Raw genomic sequence first — 19,078 nt, forward strand, 5'->3', positions numbered from 1 at the left:
TTAGAGAATGACATGCATTCTTCGGGCTCTCCTAAGGAACATGGCCGGAGAGTGTGCTCTCCAGACTCCTAATAAATCCCCTCTAATATTCTCTTCTCTGAGACTTCTGACCTCGATAGTCTGCCAAAGCAATTCTTGCATATTTATCTACTTTATTGCAGGTCATATTCACGTCCAAGCTTCAAGAAGCCCTCCCAGCAGTTTATTAGGAGGAGATTACTAGGCTGTTAAATCCTCCCATGTTAATAAACTCCCCCCCACTCCAGCCTTATTATTCTGCCACTTCTGATCCAATACCTTCAAGATCCAATCCCCCCACCCCTCTGCATGCTACTCCTATTCCTACTGGTACATATTAGCCAGGTCCCGGAATGACGTGCCTATTTTCTCCCAACGAGAACAACACCCTGATTAGATTATGCTGAGATCGTATCCAGAAATGTGACTGATTTCTGAATGTTAATCTTATATCCTGCTACTTTGCTGAACTTGCTGATCAGTTCAATCAGTTTTGGGGTTGAGTCCTTAGGGTTTTCTATATACAGTATCACGTCATCTGCATACAGCGACAGTTTTACCTCTTCCCTTCCTATTTGGATGCCTTTTATTTCTTTGGTTTGTCTGATGGCTGTGGCTAGGACTTCCAGTACTAAGTTGAATAACAGTGCTGAGAGTGGACATCCTTGTCTTGTTCCAGATTTTAGTGGAAAGGCTTTCAGCTTTTCTCCGCTGAGTATTATATTTGCTGTGGGTTTGTCATAAATGGCTTTGATTATGTTAAGGTATATTCCCTCTATACCCACTTTGGTAAGAGGTTTTTTGTTTTTTTTTTTTTTTTTGAGTGTAGAGTTTTATTGTTTTTTTAATAGTTATTTCCCCAATACAATTTTTTTTCTACTGTACAGCATGGTGACCCAGTTACACATACATGTACACATTCTATTTTCACACATCATCATGCTCCCTCATAAGTGACTAGACATAGTTCCCAGTGCTACACAGCAGGATGAGATCGTATCCAGTGATTGTTCTGGAAGCAATAGGGATAAGGGATGGGGCAGATTCTAGGGAGAACATGTATCAACTTGAGAGGCATCCATCTCAATGGGATCTTTGCATGGTCTCCAAACAAGGGAAGGCTTGTCTCTTCTAACGAGGCATTAATTCTGCCTGTCCTGAGGATTCAGGGAAATTTAGGGGTTCGAGATTCTCAGGCTCATCCACCCATATGTTCCCATCTGAGCTCTTACGGCCCTGACTTTGGCCCTGAACACCTATCAAAGGTCTGTAAGAGAGGCAGAATCACTATAAACAATATAGAATAAGTAACTTGTAAAAGGGTTTGACTTCACAAAGGTACGGGAGTTACACAGTCTGTGTGAGGCTCTTACTTTTGCACCTGCTGCTGAGCTTGAAGACAGCAGGGCAGGCAGCGGGAAAGGAAAAATCGATACATAGTGGGAAGGAGGAAGGATAAACTGGAACCCCAAATGCAAGCTGGAACCCATAAAACCAAATAAGAACCCAAGTCTGTCTCTTACTACTGACGTGCCTCCAACTTTGATGATTCAGGTAACTGCAGAAAAGCTCCACACAATGGCCCAGGATTCTAGGAAGCTGACAGGGGATACAACAGGACCTAGGGGAGCTGCAGGCCCGGCTAAAGCTCCACGTCAACAATAGGACTCAACAGAGTGGCAACAATGTGTGGGAGTCTAGTACCAACCTTCCTATAATGTAAAAGAAATGTGGCTGCTGCTTCACTTCTGCCTTTAAGTCTCCCTCCAAATGTCTTCTGTGGCCAGTTGCTAACCCAGAGCCCAGAAAGGAGTTGAGGGAAATGGAATTCCAGTTTAGCGCAGCTGATACAGCATAAACCCACAGAAGGAATACAGCTCTAGCGCCAACCCTTAGGACTAAATCCTGGGTCTGCTTTTTTACCATCATCTGTCCTAGGGCTGCAGGCAATGAGGATCTTTTCAAATGCTGCCATGGAGGCCCTCTATTCCCAGTGTGCCGTGTACTGCTAACTAGCTGACCTAAGTCTGTCATTCTCTCGTCTGCAAGGTTTCCAAAGATAAAATAGGTCAGTCAACTTCAATCTTTGCAATTACCAGTCCCCATACCACTCAAGTCCCAGAGCGATGATATAACCCAACACTTAGCTTCCTTGCAGTGCTAGTCCCAATACCAGTGCCCTGCATGGGGGTCTTAGGATCTGTTCTGTCTCACATGCCAAGGGTTCTCACCCCCGCTACCCAGAAATGGTGTCTCTGTTGCATCTCACCAGCAGGTGATCCACCCTTATCCCATTCAAAGTATGCTTTCTAGAGTCACTTTAGTCGGGACTCATGTACAAGTGTTTTATTTGGGAGAGAATCCCAGTGAGAAGGAGGAAGAACCCAGGAGACTGAAATAGGGAAAAAGAAAAAGCCAATTGAAGGCTCATTAATGACTCAATGTAATGTGGACCTTTTGAGGAACATAAGGGATGCCTCTCAGAATTTTCCACTTTAGGATCAACACAGGGAAGTATTTACAGTCGTCCTTTGGTGTCTGCAGGGGGCACTGGTTCACCAAAATCATCTGCGGTTGCTCAAGCCCCTTACATAAAATGGTGCAGTATTTCGTATAACCTACAAAATCCTCCTGTATACTTTAAATCATCTCTACATTACTTATAATACCTAATACAATGTAAATCTATGTAAATATTGTAATTATAATGTAAATAATTGTCTGGGTAAGGCAAATTCAAGTCTTGCTTGTTGGAGCCTTCTTCAATTGTTTTTCTGAATGCTTTGATCCTGGTTGGTTGAATCCACAGACACAGAACCCATGGATATGGGATCTGCCTGTATTATCCGCTCCCATCCCCCATTACTTGAGGACTGCTGCAGTGGGACATTAACCCTTCACATCTCTGGGAATGTAGAGTAGTTCTTGCTGAGCCAGGCCCCATCAGGGTCCAAAATCTCGGAGGAGGAGTCAAAATCCTGGGGCACAAAGTGAAAAATGTGCAGCAGGGATGCTCGAAATTGGATGCCATCAACCTGAAGTGAGTTGATGTCCACAAGAACTGTCTGTCACTGCCACAGCTGGACTTCAGAGTGAGACAGATAGGATGTGAGCTTTTGCACCAGAGATGTCAGGTACAACACCAATCACATGTGTTGTGAGAATTAAAAGAGACATGCAAAATGCTTGGCAGAGTACCTAAGACATAAAACTCAGGAAATGAGAGCTGTTGTTACTAGGCTAGACAATGAACCAAGATCCTGGCAGTGGCACTGGTGAGGAAGAAACAAATAAAGGAGATATTTCAGTGATGTAATTGATGCAACTGGGAGAAGGAATTGGTGGGCAGGGAGGATGTCAGGTGGAAGAAGTCCAGGATATTTCCAGCTAGGGTCCTGGTAGGATGGAGAATGGCAAGGTCACTCAATAAAACATGGAAAGGTGGAGGAAGAAGAATCGTTCGACTTGAGAGTGTGAGGTCCCTGGGGGCTCCCCAGATGTTTTATATCCAGCAGGCAGCTGGATGTAACTGGTAAGGAGCTCCAGAGGAGATCTAAGCTGAAAATAGAGGCTTGGAGGGTAGTTCAAGCCATGGTATTTGACTTCCCAGGAAGAATATGATGAGTTACAAGAAAAGAGGCAGACAAGATAATGGATGACCAATATGCAAGAGAAAAGCAGAGGGATGGTGGCCAGTGAAAGGGGGAGATGGGGCAGCCAGTGACAGAGAAGGAACATGAGTGAGAGCACAGCATCTCTGGGCAGTGAAAGTGCCCACACTCAAGCGCCAACCACTCTAAAGGTGTTGTTCAGTGAGATTACACAGAGGCACTTCCACCTGGATTAGGAAAACAGGGAGATATTTGTAATTTGAGAGAGGACATTTTGGGGGAGAAACTGAGATGGAAGCCTGATGTTACAGCACATCAAAGAGTAAATGGGAGATAAAGAAGTAGAAACAGCTGGTATAAACTGCTCTTTCAAAATCGGCTGGAAAAGGGAATGATTGGCAAAAACCAGAGGGCCAGAGAGGATTTAAAAAAAAAAAAAAAAAACAAGATAATACAAATGTGTTTGTGGGAAGAGGAATTTGAGGATCAGGGAAAGAGAGAAAAAAACGGAGTAAGTTCCTTGAGGAAGTGGAAGATTTTAAAAAGAGGCATCACAGCGTAACATGACTCAATCATCTGTATTTAATATGCCTGAATTTGTTCTTGATATATCAACCAGGAAATACATATTTAGCATCTAATTTACTGGGACCAAACCAAAAACTTTTCTTGTAAAACTTCGCCGTTCCTTACTCAACCATGCAAAAACATAAGCTTCTGAGACTAATTTAGTTTCAGTCAAAAGGTGACAATTGTATGCAGTGAGAAAAAAATCTTTCTCTTCTATTTCAGTTCTTTTTTTTTTCCTTTTGTCAGGGGGACATAAATTATTTATAAAACAATCTATCAGATAAACTCTAATTTAGGGGGTGTCCAGGACTGCATCGAAAGCACCTACAAAACTCTGAAACCTAAAATCTTCAACCCGTCTGCAGGGTCCAATGAGCCCAATTCTAGGGAATCCATGAGAGCTTGAAAACCAGCTAAATACCAGGCACATTAGGTTCCTTTTAACTGCCAGGTGGTAAGCTCTTCTGAAGCTGTTTAGATTTGTGGCTGGGCCTCAAACCATGTCTCTGGACAACATTCTGCTGGAGGCAGAACAAAGTTATATTTAATATCTGTGGATTTTAAAACAATGTTGCCCACTTTTCTCTTATTGCTGGGGTCACTGACCCTTAAGACTCACTGTACTCTTGGTGCATAAAACAGCAGTGTTTACTTATCCAACCGATTCTGGAATTACATGATTGAGCCAATATGAAAACTGAGTCAGTAAGAAAACAAATGCTTATAAAGCAGTAACAAACAGCCTTTTTTTTTTTTTTCCAATACGTGTACCAAATATATTTAACTTAGAAGAACGGAACTAAATATAAAACACTTCAGAAAGAAGAAAAAGAACATTATGCTTACTAAGAATTTGGGCATGATCCAGAGAACACGTTCAGGGAACGACCTCCGTGGAAAGCACAGAGGCCGTTCGATGGTGGTACCGGAAAACCTCTTTCTGTGCATTGTTCTACCACATTCTACTCTATAAACTTTCGTCTTAGAGTATGTGAATTCTGTCAACTTTTTGTGTGTTTTTCTGTATTTAAGAACTGTTCAAAGACCAGAATAACAATTTTTAAAACAATAAAGCTATTTTTCTTTCTTTGAAAAAGAACTGCCTTTTCACAATTCATAGGGAAGGAGGGAAAAAAAAAAAAAAGAGCTCGAAACTCCCATATCTTCCTGCCAGCAAATCTACAAATGCACCTGTATCCTCCCCCTCTTCCCTACTGTGAGAGAAGCAACGGGCCTTCCCGTATCAGAGGCCAACCTCCCCTCTCCCCTCCTCACGGCCCCCTTCTCAGGGACCTTGACGCCCTCAGCTATCCCCTCTTATTTGTGTATTTTCAGTATTTTCCTTTCTCCCTCGCTCTCTGTAATGGATTCACACTAATGGTATTTAAATGTGTTCTAGCATCACTCATCTTAAAAAATAACCCTCCTCTTGAACCCCATGTTCCTCTCTAAGTCTCTCGTTCTAATCCCCTCTAGAACCAAGCCTCTCAAATGCTTCCACTTGCATCCACTCCTCCTCCCATTCCAATCTGGCTTCTCCCACCAAATCTCCCTCAAAATTGCTCCCGGTAAGGTTATTAGCTGATGTGTGGGATCTGACACACACCCCTTAACACACTTTTCCTCCCTGCCTTCCACCACACCTCGACTTCCTAGGTTTCCTTCTGGCTTTTCTTCTGGCTGTTCCTCCTCTGTATTCTTCCTGAGCAATTCCTTTCCTATGCATCTTCTGTATTTTGGAGTTTTTAAGGCTCCGTTCTGAGTCCTCTCCCCTCTCCATTTTACAGTCTTTCCTAAGGTGATCTCATCTGTACCTGAGCTTTAAAAGTCATCTAAATGCCAGTGATGCTAGAATTTTTACCTGCAGCCCAGACTTCTTTTCCAAGCCCCTGACCCACATCCCAAGGCTGAATAAAAGTGCAATAGTTTAGGAGTTCCCGTCGTGGTGCAGTGGTTAACGAATCCGACTAGGAACCAGGAGGTTGCGGGTTCGATCCCTGGCCTTGCTCAGTGGGTTAAGGATCTGGCATTGCCGTGAGCTGTGGTGTAGGTCGCAGACGTGGCTCGGATCCTGCGTTGCTGTGGCTCTGGCGTAGGCTGGCAGCTACAGCTCCGATTAGACCCCTAGCCTAGGAACCTCCATATGCCGCAGAAGCGGCCCTAGAAAAGGCAAAAAGACAAAAACAAACAAACAAAAAAAAAGTGTGATAGTTTAGATGCACCTTGGGGCCAGCCCACTTGGGTTTCAAAACTAGTTCTTCTACTTATTTCCTGTGTTACCCTGAGCAAGCTGGTGACCTTGCCGAAACTCAGTTTGCCCATCTATAAAACTGAAATAATAATAATAGTACTTACTTCATAAGGTTATTGTGTGGGTTAAATGAGTTAATGAAAGCATCTACTATGCAGCACATTGGAAGCTTTCACTATTCATGATAACTATTACTCTATGTGCCCCTTAGAATACATCGAAGGCATCTCAAACTTCAATCTGTATAAAACGGGGTCCTATCTTTTCTGCCCACCCCAAGTGCATCACCCCTGGTTCACCATCTGTGAATTCCAAGGCATGACCCCAATGACCCTTTGCACGATCTCCTTCCCCTGAGTGACTGAATATGCTATCGCTCCTAGGATAAAGGGATTTTTGCTGCAGATGTAACTAAAATTCCAAATCAGTTGACCTTATGATGGGAAGAGTGTCTAGGTAGGTCGGACCTAATCACATGAAGCCTAGAGATCAGAGAAGATCTGGAAGTCACGGAGTCTAAGCACAGGAAGCACACCTTTGCTGGCCTGAAGATGGAGGGACCAAATGAAAAGGGATGCAGATGGCCTCTACAAGCGACAGAGCGCCCCAGCAGACAGCCACTGAGGAAACGGAGACCTCGGGCCATCGACTGCAGGAATGAAAATCTGCCAGTGGCAGCAATGAGCCTGGAAGTAAATTTTCACCCAGACCCTCCAGACAAGAGCTCAGGCTACCTACCTTGATTTTTGCCATGCCTCGAGGAATTTCAATACTGAATGGTGAGCTAACTAATGGATGCTATTACAAGCCACTTAAGTTTGTGGTAATTTGTTATGCAGCAATCAAAAATTAATATACCATTTGGAGTGCCTACTGTGCCTCAGCATTGATGAACCTGACTAGCATCCATGAGGACGTGGGTTTGATCCCTGGCCTTGCTCAGTTAAGGATCCAACTTTGCGGTGAGCTGTGGTGTAGGGTGCAGACATGGCTCAGATCTGGCGTTGCTGTGGCTGTGGGGAAGGCCAGCAGCTATGGCTCCAATTCGACCCCTATCCTGGGAACTTCATACACTGCAGGTGCAGCCTTAAAAAGACAAAAATAAAAATTTTTTTAAATACACCATTTGAACAAATGGTCCCTTCAAACATATGTTTGTTCCAGCCCAAAAATCCCATATCACTACAATATCAAGTTCTGTTGATTCTACCTCCTAAAGACATCTCAAATATATTCACAATTCTTAATCCCTAATTGTTACCCAATCAGTCCAAACTGGTATATTCCATCTGAATTATGGCCACAGCCTCCTAACTGGACTCCCTTCAGATACTTCTTCCCTCCATTCTGCTCACAGCAAGGGAGTCATTTTTTACAGTGAAAAAGTCATCTCTGAAAAATCCTTCAACAGCTTCACACCGTGCTCAGGATAATGCCTGCACTTCTTACAACCTATACAACACTGCGCCACTGGCCCCGGCTACCTGCTCAGCCCCATTCCCCATGACCTTCCTGTGTGGATACGATGTTCAAGCCACCGAGGCCTTTCTTCCAGTAAACCCGGTATGCCAAGCCATCTCCCACCTTAGGACCATCTGTGTCACTCCCTTCGGCAGAAAGGCTTAACCAACCCCCCTGCCACTCATCACCCCCTAAGAGCCAGGGCCTCCACAGAACATTCCTACTTCATAGAAGCCTTCCTTCCCTCACCCCTCCAACGAGGCCAGGCCACCCTGTTAGACTCGCTCATACAAGCCGTACTTCTTCATGGTTTATCACTACTGCAATACTATAGTTGGATAATTACGTCCTTGAGGTCTTTCTCTTAGGTATAGTTCAGGGAGGCTAGGAGCCATGTCTACCTCATTCCCTGCTAAAACTCAGCATCTGCTTCGGTGCCAGGTAATACTATCAACAAATCCTTAATGGATGAATAAAACTGTGGCTCTTCGGCTCAGCTTATACTTGACGAAATGACATCTAAATTAGGAGTTTGATTTGAGTGTGCCCCTTAGATTAGTTTTAATCTAGCCCCAATTATGATGTTTCCTTACAAAACAAAGGACATGGGTATAAAGGAAAAACAGGGGCAAGTTCATGGGAAAGAGTTAACACAAATCTGCTAAGATTTGATGGTCATGCCCTTTTAATGCAGCATCATTCACTTAGATTTGTGGTGCAACATTATCCTTATTATGTATTTGAATTAGTTTTTCCTTGGGGGAAAAGCATAACATTCCACTCCAGTATGGATGTGATTAGAGGACAGAGGGCTTTGGTTGACGGAATTTTCCAATGACTGATGGGATATGCCTGAGTTCCCTCCTGGCTGAGCAGGTTAAGGATGCAGTGTTGTCACTGCTGTGGCTCTGGTTACACCTGTGGTGTGGTTGGATCCCTGGTCTGGGAACTTCTGCATGCCACAGACGCAGCCAAAAAAAAAAAAAAAAAAAAGAAAGAAAAGAAAAAAGAAACTCTAAATATATTAAGATATATGTGCTGCTCAGTACAGGCAATAAATCTCATTTTTTAAAAAGATGACAGGATATCCCACTAATGTAGAAAACTGCCTGGTACAAAGATAGCCCTGGTATGACCTCCACCTTCTTGCCAATAAAATTTGCTTTTAAAAATATGCCTTCATTTCACTGATTTCTCACTATGGATTTTTTAAAAAGCCTAAAATGCTATTACCTAATCAGAGACCTTACTTTTTTTTATTTTTAGGAGAAATATAAAAATAGCATGAACACTACATGATAAAGATTTTAGTTAAGAAGCAAAACACTTCTTAAATAGAAAGTTCAGTATCTTTCCATATTGTCCATATTACTCACAGTTTGTAAATATGTGTTTGGATATAAATGCATTTATTTAATTATATATTTACCTATTTCTGCCTTGGTCCAGAAAAGATTTAAGGTAAATTAACTAAAGCATATAAAAGAAGAAAGAAAATTAAGAAGAAAGGTTAAGGACATAAAGTGACACCAGGAAGAGGCTCAAGATGGGATGTCAGAACACAATTTTTTTTGTGACACAGGCTTGAGATGCGAAGCTTTCTAGCCACCAACTTGATAAAAGAGGTCTGCTCCAGGGATCCACCTCACAGCATCCACGTGAAAAACCCAAGAGCTGGTCAAAAGCATCTCAGCCAGGTTTGAGACTAAAATCAGAAAGGAATGTCTTCTTGGGGATTCCCGAGAGAGGCCCTCATTCTACCTCTACAAAGAATGACATGTGCTACCATTTTCTACTAAATCATTCTGATTGGCTGCTTCACACTGGGATCATATTCAGTTACCCAAGCCTGGGGCAAAACTCTCTTGGTTCATCCAATCTTAAGCAAGACGTGTTCGTTTCCTCTTGCTGCTGTAAAAAGTTATGTAATCTGCATGGTTTATTAAAACATCAATTTGTCTTATTACGGTTCTGGAGATCAGAAGTCTCAAAGAGGGTCTTACACAGCTAAAATCAAATGACAGTAGAGCTGCATTCCTTTTGGACCCTCCAGGGAGAATATCTGTTCTTTGGCATCTAGAGCCTACTTGCTTTCCTTGGTTCATGGCCCCCTTCCAGCAATGGCATCACAGCCATCCCTGTTGCCATTGTCACATCTCCTTCTCCCCATCCACATCCATTCTTACCACGCCTTTTCTGACTCTTGACCTGTCTAACCTACCTCTTCTCAGGACCCTGTGATTTCACTGAGCCCACCTGCAAAATCTCCCCCCCCCCCCCTTCATCACATCTGCAAGGTCTCTCCGTCATGTAGGAAACATATTTGCGGGTTTCCAGGTTAGGACATCCGGGGGCTAGGGAGGGGGATTCCACACAAGATTCCATCATTTACCTGTTTGGAGCTACCCGCAGTTTACAAATTGTAAGGACTGTGTCCGAAAAGTAGCAATGTAAGGCCAAATTTGCATAATTAACAGGAAAATCACCAACGGAAAAACTTAATCAAAAGATTTTTTTAATTCAAGAGTTAATCATAGAACTATTTTAAGTACCAAGTTCACTCTCTCTATGGCAAATAATTTGATAAATGAAAAACATTATTTACACAAGTTTTGGTCAGGGACACACTAATTATATAAAAAGAAGCACACCTACACAAAAACAAGTGTGAAATCAAAAAAAAAAAGACTGCAATACCCAGGACTCTGCTAAAAATTGGGAACTTTCCCCGCCTATTCTCTCTGCAGTTGCAGGGCAGGATGCCTAAAGAGTATTTTTTTTTTTTTTTTTAAGGTAACCAGCTCACTCACAACTTAAAGAAGGTATGAAGTCCAGAGAAACTATTTGATTTGGGAAGGAACAGCTAGAGCTAAACCGAGAGGGACACTGTTAGGGACAAATGTAATGAGGGCAAGATCTTCATCTTCCCTGAAAAACAAGAGGACTGTAGGAGCACTCATACCTTTGAGGTGCACAGAGATCTACCAATCATTCTGGGAGCTCCAAGGAGAAAACCGCAACAAACCCTCCTTCCCACTGCATTTTGAGACTGATATCTCTCCACAGTGTATTTAATTGTAAAGCTTCAGTCAACACATGATGTTATTATGCTAGATTTTTCCCTGGAGGAATTTTCACCAAGCACCAGCTTCTTTTTCAGGGGAAGAAGTCAATCCTGCCCATCAAAGCACTTTAGGTCTTCAGAAAGCTGAGATTTCAAGATTCTTTCTTGCTTTGCAGTACAGGTTAATGTTGGGTCTGAGACAACAGCAGACTTGCTGCCTGAGAAGGTTCCCTACCATTGACTACAAATACAAAATCTACTTGAAGCCCCTCTGACTTAATGGGCTGAGATGCAACCTCCTTTGCCCAAAAAGATCATTTTCTTAATCTCTAAAACTCATGGTAGACAATTAAGAAGGGATTTTCTTTTAAGGTCTAGTATCTAAGGAATTAAGTGAGGGTACTAGCAATAACCTAGTGATATTTTTTACTTTCCTAGTGTATCTTCTAAAGCTAAAGAAAGAGCATGAATTCTGCCTACTCTTCTCAAGGTGAAGGAAATGTGAAAAAAGGAAATGAACCATAAAAATACACACACACACAAATATTTATTTTTGCATGTATACTATAAAAAGGAGAGCTGCACTGCTCTCACAGACAACTAAGACTGTCATTGAAATCTTTCAAAGTGTTTTATTATAATCATTTTCCTAAAGAGCTAATTAGAAATTAAATCACTATAAGTGGAATCATAGTCAAAGAGCATCAGGGAATCATTTTTCAATGGGATTCAATCATGAATCCTCTGTCAAAACAGAATTATTTTTTAAAGTACACTACTACTGTGGACTTTTACCTGTATCAAGATTTCCAGAGAAATTCCATAGAACGCCAATTTAATGCCAGTATATGCTCTAGAGATAACTAAGTCTAACACATTTACTTTATGGATGAGAAAATTTCGGCTCAGAAAATGAAATGACTTATCCCAGGGCATAGAAAGTTGGGGGGCAGAGCTAGAAATGTAATCCACCCCTGACGTCTGCTAGCCTTTACTTAGAAGACCCTAAGTATGGCTGACAGCAAACAGGTAAGGTCTTTACCTGGCGGCAGAAATCAATCAAACAAAATTTTGGAGAAACCAGACAAAGACATTACAAAAAAACAAAACTAGAGACAAATATTGACACAAAAATCCTCTACTATTAGCAAAGTGAATTCAGAAAGGTGAATTAAAAAAAAAATTACATACCATTAGCAAGTGGGATTTATCCCAGGAATATAAGGCTGGCTTAACATTTCAAAATTAATTAATGCACTATACCTTATTGATAAAACAAAAAACAAAAGCACATGATCATCTCCATAAATGCAAAAAAAAAAAAATCCAATGTCTTTCCATGATTAAAAACACCCAAGCTATGAAAAGAAGAGAGGAGTTCCCATTGTGGCTCAGTGGGTTACAAACCCGATTAGTATCCATAATTATACAGGCTCAATCCCTGGCCTGGCTCAGTGGGTTGGGGATATGGTGTTGCCACAAGCTGTGGTGTAGGTGCAGATGCAGCTCGCATCCTGTGTTGTGGTGGCTGTGGTGTAGGCCAGCAGCTGCACCTCCAGTTAGACCCCTAGCCTGGGAACTTGGTATGCCACAGGTGCAGCCCAGAAAAAGCGAAAAAAAAAAAAAAGTTGAAGAGAATTTTCTCAGTCTAATAAAGCATTTATGAAAAACCCACAGCTAACTTCACACTTAATGGTGAAAGACTAAAGCTTTCTTCCTAGGATCAGTAATATGTACTTGCACCAATTCTATTGAAAACTGTGCTGAAGATTCTAGCCAAGGCAATTAAGCAAGAAAATTAAAGAAAAGGCATGCATATTGGAAAGGAAGAAGTAAAACTATCTCTATTTGCAGATGACACAATTTTGTAAGACATCTAAAAACTAATATACTAGCTGATATATACACTAGCTAATATATACATATTATAGTATATTTAGAACTAACACACTAGCTCAGCAAGGTTGCAGGATATAAGACCAATACACAAAAATAATTGTATTTCTATATAATTTCAATGAACAATCCAAAAATTAAATTAATACCTATTCTACAATACCATCAAAAAACAATAAAATATTTAGGAATAAATTTAACAAAAGAAGTACAAACACATATGCTGAAAACTACAAAATGTTGAAAGATATTAAAGAAGTTCTAAATGAAAGGGAAACTACTCCATGTTCATGGATCACAAGACTTAATATGCTAAGATGGCAACACTACCAAAATGGACCTACAGAGTCAATGCAATCCCCTACCAGAATCACAGCTTCTTTGCAGAAATTGACAAGCTAATTCTAAAATTGATGTGGAAATTCAAGGGACCCAAAATAGCCAAAACAATCCTGAAAAAGAACAAGGTTGGAAGGCTCATAATTCCCAATTTCAAAACTTAAAAAAAAAAAAAAAAAAAGAACAGTTACAGTAGTCAAGAGAGTGTGGTGCTGACATAAGGACAGACATAAAAATCAGTGGAACTGAACTGAGAGTCCATAAATAAACCCATACATCTACAGTCAACTAATTTTTGACAAACGAGTGGAGACAATAAAATGGGAAAGAACAGTCTTTCAACAAATATATCAAAAACCTAACTGTAACAGCTAAAACCACAAACCTCTGAGAAGGAAATAGAGACATCAATCTTCAGGACTTTGAATTAGTCAATGATTTCCTAGATACAAAGCCAAAAGTACAAGAAACAAAAGAAAAAAAAATTAACTGGACTTCATCAAAATTAAAGACATCAGTGCTTCTAAGGATATCACCAAATAAACAAACAAAAAAGAGAGAATCCACTTTATGGGAGAAAATATTTGCAACCTATATATCTGATAAGGGATTTGTATCTAGAATACATAAATAACTCATAACTCAAAAATAAAAAGAGAAATTAGGAGTTCCCATGGTTGCTCAGCAGGTTAAGAACCTGACACGGTGTCTGTGAGGATGCAGGTTTGATCCCTGGACTCAGTGGGTTAAGGACTGGGCGTTGTCGCAAGCTGCAGCGTAGATCCCAGGTTCAATTTGGATCTGGTGTTGCTGTGGCTGTGGCAGCGGTCTGCAATGGCAGCTCTGATTCTACCCTTAGCCCGGGAACTTCCACATGCCACAGGTGCAGCCGTAAAAAGAAAACACAAATTAACCATTTAAAAAATGGGCAAAGGATCTGGATAGACATTTCTCTAAACACATACAAATGGCTCATGAGCACATGTAACGATGCCCAGCATCACTGGTCAAGAGGAAACACAAATCAAAACCACAGTGAAATGCCACTTCATACTCAGTAGGAATGGCTATAAGCAAAAGACAGACCACAACAAGAGATGGCAAGGATGTGGAGAAACTGGAGCCCTTGTACACTGCTAGTGGAGCTGCGAAGTGGTACATCCACTTTGGAAATTTTACAAGGTTAAGTGCAGACTTACCATGTGGATCCAGGATTTGACTCTTAACATCTACCCAAGAAAAAATGAAAACACAGGTCCACACAGAAACATGTATCCAAATACAAGCACACAGCAGCATGATTCACAACAGTCATGACAACTGATGACCCAAATGTCAATCAACTGATGGGTGGACAAACAAAATACAGCATATCCACACAATGGAATACTATCCATCCATTTGAAAAACGAAGTGCTGATACTTGTTACAAATGGATCAATCTTGAAAACACTATGTTCAGCGAAAGAAGTCAAACATAAAAGGCCACGTATTATAAAGTTCCACAATATGAAATGTCCCTAGGCAAATATATAGACAGAAAGCAGAATTAGAGGTTGGTTGCCTAGGGCTGGGGTGGGTGGTGGGAATGTGGAATGGCTGATATAAATGGGTGAGATGTTTCTTTTTAGGGTGATGGAAAGGTTCTAAAATTAGATTGTGGTGATGGTTGTATAACTATAAATATACTAAAATTCACTGAACTGTACAGCTTAAAACAAGTGGATTTTACGGCATGTAAATTACATCTGAAAAGAGCTGTTTAACAAAACAAAACAAGACATTGGGGCTTCCACCTTGCTCTTTCTCATTGATCACTTGTTCTAGGGGAACCAGCTGTCTTGTCACCAGGACATTCAAGCAGCTGTATGGAAAGGTCCACATGGCAAGGGACGAAGCATCCTGCCAACAACACATGAGGGAGATGTCTTAGAAGGGAACTTCCCGCCCCAGACAAGTCTTCCGGTGAACGTGGTTCTGACCAATATCTCAACTACCACTCATGAGAGACCCTGAGTCAGAACCAGCAAGCTAAGCAACCCTTGAATTCCTGACCCACAGAACCTATGTTGCTTCAAGCCACGAAATTTGGGGATAATATGCTACACAGCAATAGACCCGCGCCTCAGGGTTAGGCTCTCTCTCCTAATGATGGAGGTCTAAGGAAATTTCTTCCAAGAGTTCAGTTTCACCCCCATCTTCATGTTCACTATAGTAGCTGCCATGTTAGTAGCACCTGATCCCACTCCCTGGCCTGAGGTGAACGATCCAAAAGCAGGCACCTTACCAAAGTCAGGCTAATAAAATCCTTCCATATGATTTTTGTACCTAAAGTTGATAAAAAAAAAAAAAAAGCAGTTGTCTCTGCGATAACCAGAGCTGTAAAATGTCAAACTTGGGGTCTATCAGCAGCCATGCTCTTTGCCATGTGGAAAAAGGTGAACAGCAGTGGAGAAGAAAGAACCCCGTGCATAGAGACAAGCAAAGATTCATTATGGAGCAAGTACAGACAACAGGCTTGATTCCTGAGGCAATCTTGTTCTTCTGGTGGGAAGACCATATGTGTCTGGTAACACCAGCATATAAAACAGAACTCAGTACAGAAGAGGTAATGAAATATTTTTTGAAAAATAAGATATAACCCAATATACTTTCAATAACATCTCCATCTTTTTTGCTGCTGTTGTTGAACAGTGATTATTCAAATCCTAAAAATCCTTCTTCTCTGCTACCTTTATACCGTGTATATCCTTCTATTATCATCTTACAATATATCTTAATAAATGGTTTCATGGCCTCCTCCCCTACCATCAGGGGGCAAGAGATTTTCTTACTCCTTTTTTGTATCATCAGTACCATTTAGCCTAGAAATCAGAAAGTGTCAAGAAATATATGTTTAACGGACCGAATCAGTCCTTTCCTCTTCATTTTTAGCTTTTATAGTCATCAATTTATCAGCCACCTAACATCTACAAGATACTGGGAATACAATCAGTTGTTACACTTTGTTCTGGATTTCCATATCTTCAACGCATTCATTCAACAGATATGTGAGTACCTACCAATGAGAGGGGCCGAAAATGGGCAAAGGACATGGTGTCTTCTCTGAAGGACCTTAGAGTCCAGCACAGACAAGTAAATCAATTACTACACTTCTGTGTGTTAAATGTTGTTGAAGAGGCTGCTAAACAGTGGGGATCACAGGGAGCTTACACTCTACTTCAGAAGGCAAGACACATTCAGAAAAAGATGACAGCCTGGCAATGCCGCGTAGGCTAAGCACCAAATGAGTGATTTGCTTTCCAAGGGACCCTGGAAAAGATACTGTGATGGAGTGATCTTCAGAGTTACATGCAACCGACATCTCCTGAGCGCCTACTTTACGCCAAGCAAACCGCTGAGCATTTTTCCAAGAGTCTCATTCAAGCTTCACTTCTGTAGATGAAAGAGGTGAGTCTGAAAGAGTGAAGTGACTTGCTCAAGTCTACATACCTAGTAAGTGGCAGAGCCGGCGTTTGGAATGAAGCCTCTTCCAATGTCATGTCCAAGTACACCCTGCTACTCAGTCTACACTCGGGGAACAATTTCCCTATCCTTATAGGTAACTTGCATTGCCTTCTCACTCATCCTACAGCACACAATACAGTGTTTGGCACAAACGGACAATCACCAACTGCTGACTTGACGTGATTATATGCTTGTCCACATGTTGAGAAGCAAGGGACCACATCAGATCAAATTACTTTGGTGCCTATTATAGCATCATGTGCTGACAGGGGCCCAGTTGGCTAAGATGAGCAAATCTTTCAGGTTATATTTTAACAGTGTTTTTGACCACTATATCCGGTCAGTTGTTCCAGTATTCAGCAATAAATCAAAATGACTGTTCCTTTCCTCTGACAGTTAACAGTACTAATGAATTCAGTATAATCTCATCACCCATCAGAAAAATTTCTAAAATGCAAACTTGAGGCTGATGATTCACTTGGTTAGTAGAGAAGGGGAAATAAAGCAGTACTCATTGTTTTCTACAAAACTAGCATTGTTTGCAAAACCCAGAAACTGAGCAGTTGATTCACTGCTGATAAAATAGGTTGCCTTGGTCATTAGGCAAAAAGCTGCTTGTTGCTCCCTGGTCAATGGCTGAGAAGCATATGACTTCAAGTAGCTTTTGCTGTACAGCATGACTCCACATACATAAATCAGTGACTTGTTATGTAAGAAAAGAAAAAGAAATTCAAAATCTCCACACCAGAAAGCACCCGACACTGAGCATGGCACAAAGCAGATACGGATTAAATGTTTACTTTATAAATTATTTAATGGCCCTTTGAAAACATCGGTTGTCTATTAAATTGAGAGAAAAATCAACCAGACCTACACAGGCTGTGCTAGGAACTCAAAACATTATTCAGTAACTGGTTCAAGATATGTAACAAATACACAATGGCCAAAAAAAAATTTTTTAAACCAATTGTTTTAAAAGGTTGAAATAAGTAAGCATGCATCTGACATCCCTCTTAAATTAAGTCACCACACTGGCGCTCAGTGGAAGGCTAACTGGAAATAACAAAAACTAAAAGAATGGATGACAGATCTAACTTTACAATCTGTTCAGAACAGTAGCAAGGTGTAGCAGGCAAAACACCTGAAACCTGCTATATAAGCTTTGTCTAAACGATAAAAGAATATCCCAATATGCCAAAGAAGCTGAATCAAAAGCCTTAATAAACACTAACAAGAACATTTAATAGTAATAATAAACAACTCATTAAAATGTCCTATCTGTTCAAAAATGAAAAAGGGTGACTAATACGAGACTGGCTCCACAAATCCAAATCCAAACTGTACTGCTGAGTCCAAATAAGCATTTTCCAAAATGAATGACCTAGACCCACAACGAATAAAGTAATCTACCAAGTATAAAGCTTGGAACGACCCAAACCTCAGAACACGGGCGCTTAAGCGGGGCTTGTCAGTCGCTTTTACCTAGAGCTTTAAATTTACTGAGCCTTCTTCTCAAGAGACCTATGAAAGAAATTCAAGGCCAAGTATACTATTTCATGAAGACTGCAAATAAAAGCATTCAGTCCCTGGAGCTCGCGATCCCTCTTTAGGTCACTGGAGACTGGGCTCCTGAAAAGGCCGGCGGACAGCCACCCTTTTATCTTGCACAAGACCCAGCACCTTAGGGACCCCTACAGGGAACCAAAAGAGCGGAGAAGTGAGTCATGCTCCAAAAACTAAGCGTCGTTCACCCTACACTGAGGAAGGCGCACCTTTCACCCTAGACAGGATGCAGTGACAGATTTGTCACCTGTGCGGGAAGGGGGCGCGAAGACATCCTCAGAGTCAGTGCCAACAGGCAGCAGTCGGCTGCTCCGCGGGCCCCAACGCCCGCCGCCCGCCGCTCATTCCCGGGCTCCGGAAAACTTTCGGCCAGCTCCCCTTGGACGCGCCCCCAATTCCCGGGACCCCTGGACTCCCGCCCCGCCCGCAGGGCCCCGCCCCCGGCCCGCCCCCCGCGCCCCCGGCCCGCCCCCCGCGCCCCCGGCCCGCGCGGACACCCGCGTGCCCTCGGGGCGCGCCCCCGCGCCAAGCCCGGCCGGCAGAGGGCGGGGTCGCTCACCGGTTCGCAGCTCGTGCTTGACAGTGAGGAGCTGCTCTTCCCCGGCTCCGCCGTCCCTGCTGGTCCCTGCGGCGCCGCCGCCGCCGCTGCTGCCACCCTCCTCCTCCATCTTCTTCTTTCCCGATCCCGCGGGGTCCTCCGAGGGGACCCAGGAGACAGCGGACGCCCAGCCCTTCACAGCTCCCGCTGCAGCCCCAGAAGCCGGTATGTGGCGGCTCCAGAACTCGGACGCTGAGACG

General features: G+C 42.2%; 1 protein-coding gene across 2 annotated transcripts in view; it reads right to left on the reverse strand.

Annotated features, from left to right (window-relative positions):
- RPS6KA5 (ribosomal protein S6 kinase A5) overlaps positions 1–18,967 on the reverse strand; it is a 187,952-nt gene extending 168,985 nt beyond the window's left edge. For both annotated transcript variants that reach the window (XM_047795605.1, XM_047795603.1), the window contains exon 1: positions 18,840–18,967. In XM_047795605.1, the coding sequence (XP_047651561.1) occupies positions 18,840–18,948 (109 nt within the window). In that variant the 5' untranslated portion in view covers positions 18,949–18,967. The remainder of the gene's footprint in view (positions 1–18,839) is intronic.
- Between the last annotated feature and the right edge of the window lie 111 nt (positions 18,968–19,078).

Source organism: Phacochoerus africanus, chromosome 9 (genome assembly GCF_016906955.1).
Source record: "Phacochoerus africanus isolate WHEZ1 chromosome 9, ROS_Pafr_v1, whole genome shotgun sequence".
Taxonomy (NCBI): domain Eukaryota; kingdom Metazoa; phylum Chordata; class Mammalia; order Artiodactyla; family Suidae; genus Phacochoerus; species Phacochoerus africanus.